The 10,069-nt window shown below is 47.4% G+C and overlaps 1 protein-coding gene and 1 pseudogene across 1 annotated transcript; one reads left to right on the top strand and one right to left on the bottom strand.

Moving 5' to 3' along the window:
* Positions 1-1,542: 1,542 nt before the first annotated feature.
* Positions 1,543-9,006, top strand: LOC149329136 (uncharacterized; annotated as a pseudogene).
* LOC149329137 (uncharacterized) lies at positions 6,343-8,496 on the bottom strand. Its single transcript, XM_089562131.1, has 3 exons — positions 8,066-8,496; positions 7,231-7,357; positions 6,343-6,759 (listed from the first exon to the last, which is right to left on the bottom strand). The coding sequence occupies exons 1-3, from the start codon at positions 8,335-8,337 to the stop codon at positions 6,361-6,363; spliced, it is 798 nt and encodes a 265-aa protein (XP_089418257.1). The 5' UTR covers positions 8,338-8,496; the 3' UTR covers positions 6,343-6,360.
* Positions 9,007-10,069: the final 1,063 nt, after the last annotated feature.

The following is a 10,069-nucleotide window of genomic DNA, read 5'->3' as shown; positions in this document are numbered from 1 at the left end:
AAGCCAGTTGGTTGTGACGCATATGCCAGAAATGGACCTACTTCAGATAAAACTGAGTTTCAAAAATCAACTCGTCTTACTGTTATCGGCGCTTTTCGGTTTGAACCCAGAAGTACGCGCCCTAGCTATGTCTTACCAGAAATATAGGATTCACCGTGTGCATACCACGTTTGAGTATCGGTTGATGCACCGCCCTAGATTTTCACCACAATGCTCATCCGACTTCCTGGAGAAAGCCATATGAGAAACGCTTTCACAGGAGAAGCAAACAAATACGGGATGTTCCTCGAACGAGGACGTTTTACGGAAACCAGAGCCTTCGTTTGGTTTTACCTTACACGCAAAATCATCATAGCATAGTTGAAGTTATATTTCATCAACGCCACACAGTCTTTCTGTTCTTTGCCTAGTGAGCATTGTCATGAGTACTAAATATTTTTTTAGGTGCCGCCACGTTGCCTTCACAATGCTTGGCGATCGTTGAGTGTTAATTAGTCTTCACTTTAATTTGCTTGTTTTATGATCGCAAGCATTTCTCCTGTTTTTGCTGTTTTCCATACTACATCATTATGTTCGCATTGAATGTGCACATGTTCCATTGCTTTGCCTTTACCGGACCTCGAGTATTTCTCAAGCAGCTTTGTAGCTTTTACCCCGAGGCCCATTTCTGTACGTCTGGAACTAAGCTGTCTTCAATTAAGTTCAAGCTATCTCAAACCAAAGTCTTGCTAGGTTGCCGTACTAAGCTTAGCAGAGCTCGGAGTGCCAGCAGGGGTGCCGGGCACATAAGGTCTTCCCTTCTCCCTCCCGGCTCCCTCTTGAAGCGGCTTCCTCCACTGCTCACCAGACATTTTGTTGAGGACAGTGCAGCTTTGCGGTGACCGACTACCGGGCAGACGGCACCCCTAGCGAGGCTGTAAACACGCCTGCCAACAAAAAGGGAGGAAATTGTTTCCAGCGCTCTCCCGGCGCCATGGTTTCCTGCCGGGAAAGGGCAAGGACCTTCAAAGTAGATGCTTTGGAGTGACCGATTCCTCGAAAGCGAACGGGATGGATGGGGACCTGGGAGCCGGGGGGGGGGGGGGGGGGGGGGCGAGGCAGCCATTAGTCGCGCTTAAATGGCAGCGTCAGAGGAGCAAGTTGTCGCTGCGCAGCTTGTTTTCCGATTCCCCGGCGGCTTTTCAAAGTCAACGGCCTCGAGCAAACAGACAGAGGCTTTCGCAAACTAGGTCCGCTATGTTCGGAAACACCACTACACGCTTACCGGTGCTTCTACATTTGACGACATTAATATTACAATGTGGAAAAATTGCGTTCATAAACTGTTTCCATTTAAAAAATGCTTTTGTCCAAGATTGTTTGTATGCGCATAATGTCTATTTCCTTTGTCCTCGTACTTCACAGGCGGTGAGGACAGGGCAATTTTAGTTTTTTTTTTGGTCGCTCGCCTAACGAATGATATTTTGCCTAACCTTGCGCTTAGACTACGAGCAGACGCAGTTGACGAACAAATGAAAAACATATAGAGAAGAGAAAAAGAAAATGATGTGTGCGAAGAGCGGCCAAGGGGGATATGATGTGTTCATAGAGGAGAGGAAATTTTTGAAAGCAATGCAGTTCATTGAGAGCGGAGCCATAGCCGAGAGTACGGGATGGCCCCGGAAGAGGTGAGCGAGGGTAATACCCTTGTCACACGGGCAGCCTTAACCTCAGTTCCATCTAACTGCAGTTACCCGACATAACAGCAGTTGCCTTAAACCGAACTGAGGCGCTGCTACACGCTCTCTGAGACAGCGGCAAAAACTATCACATGGTCGTGACGTAAAAGCCTTTTTTCAACAATTTCAACAACTTATCAATAATAAAAAATACCATTTGAGGCTGGCAAATTAATAATATTTTCTTAATAACTACATTCATTTTATTTGTAGCACAATAAGTTTGTTTTTTAGCTTCAGCGAAGTCAGTCTTTCAACAGTGGTCGTTGTTGGCTACGTAGCCATGTTTGCAGCCGCAATTAGCCGGAGTTTGTTGATTTTGTTCGCAGGCGGGTGGTACGAGTGTAGCGGTCTAGTTTGAAACTACAGTTAACTAGAAATATTCGCTATCTTTGAGACTACAACTCTTGTGTGTTCCGTTTCGAGGACTGAGGAGCGCATTGGTCAGCAGTAAGCAGGTTGGTGAGACTGCGCTACCGCACCTTCCAGCGGACAGTTGCTTTTCAACATGGCGCAGCGTGGTTGTGTAGCGGAAAACCGACATGACGACGACGATGAATTCTGGGCAATGCTCGCCGTCCACCAAGCAGCTCTTCATCAGCGTCGTATTCAGCAGCTGCGTATTCTTGCAGACATCGATGCTGCAGAAGAGGAGCGACAGCGCGCGGAGAGAGAATGTCGCCGGATCGTGGCAATAACTGCGCGGCTCTGTTCGTGCGAGCGGCGATTATGGGCCTATCCGCGAGGGCAGTCGTGGTACGAGACAACGGTGCCACACCTGCCGGACAATGAGTTTAGGGCGCACTTCAGAGTGACCCGCAGCACCTTCAGGTATATCCTGAGTGTGTGTGAATGTATGCAGCGGCAAGATACGGTCATGCGGAGGGCAGTTCCCCTCGATAAGCGTGTGGCCGTAGGCTTGTATCGACTCGCGTCGTCAGCAGAAGAAAGGACGATCGCCAACGCTTTTGGCCTAGGCCGCTCGACAGTGAACACTATATTCTGGGAATTTTGTGCTGTCGTTGTGCGTGAACTGGGGCCAAAGTTCATCAGACTCCCCAGGCAAAATGAGTTGGCGGAGCACCTTCGCCAGTTTACTGCCGTGACTGGATTCCCGCAAGGCGTGGGAGCCCTAGACGGCGGTCACATTGAGGTGTGTCCGCCAGAAGAGCATGCCGCGGACTACATAAACTATAAAGGGTGGTACAGTACTATCCTTCTGGCTATCGCCGACCACCGCTACAGGTTTCTGTACACAAACGTCGGGTCTCCTGGACGAAATCACAACTCTGGCGTATTTCAGAGCTCAAGTCTGCCAAGTATTCGGTCGTTCCAGCGACGGTGGCGGCGCCATGCGGCCTCTTCCTGAAGCAGAGAGCCGGTGATCGCTCTGCGCGGCGCATGCGGTCGCAGTGGTTTACAGCGTGAAGATACGCGTCAAAAATGAACATATTCTGCTATTCTACGGTGCGCGAACATTCGAAAAAGCAGACATGTTGTTTCTGCCAACACGCAAAGAGTGCAAAGAGCAGTGAATAAGTGCGTTCGGCAGATTGGCAAGGCATTTAAGCCGCATGACCAGTGTGTTCATCAACGCCGTACTTTGTCGACGCCACTGCATTCCTGTTTACAGCTGCATGAAAGCAGTGCAGTGCTTAAACGCCGAGCTGATGGGAAGTATATCCGTTATACCTTAAGGCGTACGTTTGCAGCAAACGAAGATTTTTAATCAAGCTTCAGTCCATTCAGGTCTAGATTAAACACGGCGTTCTGGCCACAACATGATTGCGAAATGGCGATATGAATGACAAGTATTTCTCAATAGTTCCTTCATTTTTCAGATATAATGCGCAAAGCGGCTGAATAATCGCAAGCGTTTCTTGACAACTGTCGTCTGCTCACTAGATCACAGCGCTTTTTATTCCTCTTGTAGAAAACACATTTGAGCGCAATAATCGGCTGTTCCATTAAGCTGAAACGGCCGTCTGGCTGCCGCTTCGAAGAACAGTATGCACTGCATTTTCTGTAAGCGTATATTGGAAGAAAGCACGCTGCAGATAAACTATAGTCCGGTACAACTCAATCTGCAGAGAAGCTCCGCCCACATTCACAACCGCTGAACAGACGAAACTGTAGGCTCAAGGATGCTGATGTATCTGGCTTGTTTGATACAGGCAAACATTAAAAGCTGATTTTGTTCACAGCTGTAATTGGTAAGCGAAGTGGAACACGACGCCACGGACCGTGTCCATTGTCACTGGCTGCTGTTTTTTTTTCTTCAATTGTGTCCTTAAAGATCAGCGCGAAATAAATATACATACAGCATTTATGCGTGTAAGGGCCGCACTCTGTAGGCACCAAATATAGCGTCAGACTGTCTGGGTAATTAAAGTAATTTCTTCAGACACTAGCTTAAAAACTGGACTATAGAATTCCGCTTCGGAATTAGCGCTGAAAACAACCAAAACTGCGAATAGAAGTCAGGGCCTTACCCACGTATAGACAGTAATCGCCGCGCAGAAATTTGCCGAAATAAAAAGAAAAGGTGTAAGCGGGAAAAAATTAGTTCAAAGTGTCTGTCGTACTTTACTGTGCAGAGTTTGGTTCATGTGTCAACGCCGACGAAGTTTTTGCGGCACCTGCGAACTCAGCAGTTCCATGCTCATATAGAAATTTATTTCTTGGCTGTAATGCACCCAAACACAAACATGAGCTCTTATTATTGCCTGAAAATGACTTACGGCTGCTTATGTAGGTGCTAAATCTCGCACGAATGAAGCCGCAACGTCAAGAAGCCGCTTTGCTTCTATAGAGACGCAGGCTAATGGCAGCGGCGCTATCACCGGCTCGTCCGCCATGTCGTACTGCCGCCGCGCCACCTATAGGAGCTGGAATGGTCGATGGCCGGTCCACTGTTCCAAGCTGAAGCAAAAGTTGTGGCAGGAGTGACAGTGGAACCCGTTCTGCTTGCTGATCAAGCATTTGCGCTGCAGAGTCACGTCATCAAGCCATTTCCAAATGCAGGACCTCCAGGCTCACCAACTGCAGTGTTCAATTACCATCTGTGCAGGGCTAGACGCATTGTTGAAAATGCATTTGGGCGACTAAAGGCACGTTTTCGCATTGTGCTGAAAGGACTCGAGTGCGACATAGCCAATGTGAACTGTGTAATCCGTGCGTGCTGTGTGGTGCACAATATCTGTGAGGAGATGTCAGACAGTTGCGATGCAAGTTGGTTTGATGAGGCCCGAGCTCGAGACCAGGGGCGGCCTCAGCCGTCCTGCGCAAGCAACAGGGCTGAGCCATCAGGTGTTGCGGTGCGAAATGCCCTGGCAAGTTACCTTGCCTCAAGCTGAACCTTGCTTGAATCTCATAACTGTTTTTCTTATCACATGTAAAAAATGTGCTGGTGGTGCCTTATATTGTTGGTACAGAAAGTAAGCAATGGCACTGTTTCCTGTCCTTGTGAAATGTTTTGGAGCTTGTGTATTGCCTTGCAAAGTTGTGATTTATTAAGTGTACATAATAACAGAAGAACACAAATTATCCTATCAGGTGCAGAGTAGCAGGCATATATTGCAGTCATTTACTTGCCTTTTGGGAAGAATGAAGGTCTGAACTCTGGCGGTGCCTATGATGTAAACATGTGTATTTCAGCACTAGCATGGCTTTATTTTGTATGACAGGTAGTGACTGCAGACACTGTAGCGTGCAGGAAATATCAGGGTCACTTCGGTTGTATGTTTTCACAGCCCAGCATGAGACATTCACTGCGCTTTATTGGTACAGCTAGCTAAATGGCAGTTCACTTAGGTTCGAAAGGTGAGAAGTGTCTCCTGCCTTCCTTTTTTAATAAGAGACGTTACATGTATGTATTCACCTCATGATCATTTTAGAAAAAGGATTAACATGGCTCTGTTTTGTGTGGCAGGTATTGACGGCAGGCACTGCAGCGTGCAGGAAATTTCAGGGTCACTTCGGTTGTCAGTATGTTTTCACAGCCCAGCATGAGACATTCACTGCGCATTATTGGTACAGCTAGCTAAATGGCAGTTCACTTAGGTTCGAAAGGTGAGAAGTGTCTCCTGCCTTCCTTTTTTAATAAGAGACGTTACATGTATGTATTCACCTCATGATCATTTTAGAAAAAGGATTAACATGGCTCTGTTTTGTGTGGCAGGTATTGACGGCAGGCACTGCAGCGTGCAGGAAATTTCAGGGTCACTTCGGTTGTCAGTATGTTTTCACAGCCCAGCATGAGACATTCACTGCGCATTATTGGTACAGCTAGCTAAATGGCAGTTCACTTAGGTTCGAAAGGTGAGAAGTGTCTCGTGCCTTCCTGTTTAGACGCGTGCTTTGCAATAACTTGCAACTGAACTAAATGTAACTTGTGGTAGGGCTAGTTGGTGGGAGGGCACTACGTAATGCTCATGTTGTCTTCATTATGTTACATTTTGTGCTGTAGCTGGCTGCTACATTTCCTGTACACAGAGGGAGACACATAACACATAAGACGCTTTAGGCAAAATAACTTCTCAATGCCCTGCAGTGACATAGAAAGAGGTTCAGAGATCGTCACTTTGGAGGCCGCAGCTGCTAGTGTTTCATTTACCACAAAAGGTTGCCACGAATACAGAATTTATTTTTCTTTCTCTTTGGATGCAAAATATGTCTGCATAATTTGCAGGCAACTTTTCTGTATGTCATTCGACTCCCTCTGCAGCTGCACCAGCTCCTTTCTTAATTCAAGGCTGTCACTGGCAGCCTTGGCCGCACGCTCTTCAGCTTTCTGATGCATTTCCATCAGGTCGCTGAATGCTGACTTGTAGGGCCGCTTCCTGCTGGCTCCCTTGTTGCTGTTGCTTGCGCTTGGGCTGCTGGGTTGGCCACTTGGGTTGGCCACTGCTGCTGCAGTTTCATCCGCAATGGATGCTGTGTTCTCCACTCGTGGACTACCGCTTGCGGCTGGGAAGTCCACCTCTGCTGAATACGTGGCCACAATTTCGCTCTCGTCAGGAGCAAAATCAACTACTGGCAGCTGTGAATGACAAGAAAAAAGGCATGTAATATCAAACGAGATCACTTAAGAGAATTGGATGGAAAGTGCAACATCAACATATCAAACAAAAACCCTTGGCATCAATGTTTGTCAAATAAATGTGGTACGCAAGCAGCTTCTTTGTTTGGACCTTCACATTTCACTGCACCTTGTACAAAATATGAATATTTTTAAATCAAACAAATAGCAGTCATGCTAAGTATAAGTGAATATAACCTACTTTTAGCCTATCTTGCAGGCCATGATGGATTGCACACAACAAATCACAAAACAAGGAGAAGGCGTTTTTGAAGGCACAGTAGTGGTTAAATAATTTTCAGCATAGTGCTTTTGCGACATTACAATAGACCTGATAAGTATACATGCATGCTTATCATGCACAAAAAGCCAGCTTACAGCAACAACTGCGCCATAAACAGTTCTATTGTAGTGGTTGGAACAGTTGGTTACCTCCACACTTTCCTCAACAAGGCCTCTGTCATTGATTGGCAGTGATCCGAGGAAAGAATGAAGCTGCCAGTAGAATGGCCATTCAATTCCTTTGGCGCCTGTTGTGGTGCCACAACGCCTCAGTTTCCTGCAAAGAAAGGTTTGTCGAATGCATGCATGAAAATATGAGTATCTGCTGTGTTGCTACCTTTATGGATAAAAAAAAACGGGCTACCAGTTGCACTCAGTGCAGCACCCGCCTGCCATTTAAGCCAGGAACCGAACGGGCTCAAGAAATGAAAGAATAGCGCAGCAATGCAGGAACAGTTCACACATTCAATGTGCAAATTTTAACAAATTAGGCACTCTGAAATAGATAGGATCATTATCTATTTGTTACAGATTTTATGCGTTAAGGAGCAGGTAAAATTTTAAAAGGAAGAAAATGCCACAATTTTGAAATGAACTCTGCGGTACATGCAATACACACAATGTTTGCCTGGTGCACTGGTGTAGTAACTTGTACAAGAGGCGCCCGCGCGGCTTTTAACTTTAGTGAGCTAAATGAAGGCTCCCGATAAAGCACTGACACAGACGCAGAGTAAATGCCGGCGCATGATCGCGCAAGGACAAGAACTATGTCGCCTTATGAAAACACATCTCGGGAATGTTGCGTATCTTTCGTCGTTTACAACACGTCGGCGCGGTGTCGCTACTGCGGACAAGGCCTAACTACGCCAGTGCTAACCAATGCTAACAGCGCGGCGTCCCTCTCTTGAGCGTCAATGCTGCAACATCACACAAACTTCCGACAGAATTCATCGTTTCATTATTAGGAAAAGAGAATTGCACTCACCGGTAGTGTTTGTTCAGGTTTTCAAGTTTTTGCCGAACTTGCTTCGCAGTGTACGGGCCTTCTCCCGCCGGCAGGCCCGCGTTCAGCGCGTCCACCATGACGCGATATATGCGCGCGTTGCGCGTGTTTGAGCGCAGTGCCGTCAGATTATCCTCCCAGATGCGTATCAGCGCCTCTGTCGTCGCCACAGACCATATAATACGCTTTGGGGTAGATGCTTCGCTGGGAGCCGAGCTGCAGGCGTCGGTAGCGTCGGACATGGTGGCGGCCATACTGCCAGTTACTAGGCTTGACTGAGGTGGCCAGCCTCAGTTTGCGGTAACCATGGTTGGCAGAATAACAGTGGTTATGTTTATCGTGTGAATGTGCGTAACTGCAGTTAGCCTTAACTGCCGTCAGCCTTAATCATGGTTAGGCTGCCCGTGTGACAAGGGTATAAGACGCATGCATGCCTTCGCCGGAAGCCCCACTCAGAGATAGTTCGGTCGCTAGCCTTCTTTGTCTCCACGTGCGCACGTGTGCACACTTCACCTGCAAACTCTACATTGTTCAAATTGCCGTTTGTGTTTCGTGTTAATTGCAATGATTTCTCTACAGGAATAATTGCAATCTCCATAGAACAACTTTGTCGTGGAATCCCCGGAACCGGTGGTCGACGCACCGGTGGCACAAGCACCCACATCACGAGCACCGGCAGCTCTGCTTGCGAAAATCGGGCACCTCCGAAAAGGGCAGGAATCTAATAGCACCAGCTTGCTCTTGTACAGCAGAGGCCTTACTAGCTGTCCAAGATGGTAAGAGTCTAGAGACAATCCTGGTCAAGACCAGTGCGGCGCCTTCACCTCAGCACTAGCTAATATTTCAGGAAGTCGCCGCTTGCTAGAAGGGCGAAACGCCGTGCAGCAGTCCTGACTTTAATGACACCTTACTTGAAGGAGTAGCCGTGAGTCAAGTATCATAATCGTTGTCATTTAACTCAAGTTCATTGAGCGTACAAATGTGTACTGAATCAGAATAAACGGACATTTCCATCCCTATTACGCAGTAAGAAAGTGTGCTCACTGATTGGCATGCACTGGCTACCTCAAACTGGCCGTTTCAACACTGAATACCAGCGATATTGACCTAAACATTCCTCCTAACGCTGCGATGTCAAGGCCCGCATGGGTGCTTTGCCAGCTCACAGCGCCGTCTCCGTCGAAGCAGTCGCACTGTCGTTCGGGCGCAACTGCAGCGAAAGTACTTGGGCGGGACGAGCACGGAAGCGCACCTGAAGTTTGCTCCCACTGCACCAGCGCCACTTCTCCCCTGCCGGTCATTTTGGCGTTCCTGTCCGGGCACGTCGCGGGCGGAGCGCATTGAGCCAGCAGCCTGTCGACTTTTACGCGCATGCTGCTCGCGCAGCTGGCACTCTCTCTTTTATTGTGAGCACGTGCCGTCCTGCTCGCGGGCGCACAAAAGTGTTGTTGCCGCTCGCTGTGAATTCCGCGACGTTCTAAGAGTGGAGAAACTTGTTGTGTCTGGGGCTGTCACAATAGTTCTCTGAACATCGACGGCCCAGGACTGCCCGTGGAATTCTACAGATTTCCTGGAGATGTCCCACATTCTTGGGGGAAAAAATTTAATATCGGAAAATTGTAACGTACAGTAACGGAAATATTGAAGGTAATGGTCCACCCTTTCTATATGCAGCAAAATCTTAAATATTTTTCATCGCTCGTATCGAGCAGTTGACGATAGGAAAAACGTTAATACGAAAAAAAAACGCAAGCCTATCGATGGGAGATTGCTATAGTGAAATCTTCAAGTATATGAAAAAAAAATGCGTTCATACACTTTTTCCTATTAAAAAGTGTTTTTGTCGGGAATTGTTGGGTATGAAATGGATGAGAACGAGAAACGGCAGGCCTAGATAACTGCTATGGGCAGGGTGAAGTAAGCTTTTTCCTGTTGCTAAACACGTTTGGCATGTTGCACGCGTAATATTATTTCTGAGCAGTTTTT

Source organism: Amblyomma mixtum, chromosome 9 (assembly GCF_055824585.1).
Source record: "Amblyomma mixtum isolate Tamu chromosome 9, ASM5582458v1, whole genome shotgun sequence".
Classification (NCBI taxonomy): Eukaryota; Metazoa; Arthropoda; class Arachnida; order Ixodida; family Ixodidae; genus Amblyomma; species Amblyomma mixtum.
This window is presented reverse-complemented; position numbering and strand designations above follow the sequence as displayed.

Coding starts and splice junctions, on each gene's coding strand:
- LOC149329137 (XM_089562131.1), bottom strand. CDS start 8,337: ATGGCCGCCACCATGTCCGACGCTACCGACGCCTGCAGCTCGGCTCCC. Junction 7,358..8,065: donor AACCTGAACAAACACTACCG/GTGAGTGCAATT, acceptor CTTTCTTTGCAG/GAAACTGAGGCGTTGTGGCA. Junction 6,760..7,230: donor TTGTTGAGGAAAGTGTGGAG/GTAACCAACTGT, acceptor TGTCATTCACAG/CTGCCAGTAGTTGATTTTGC.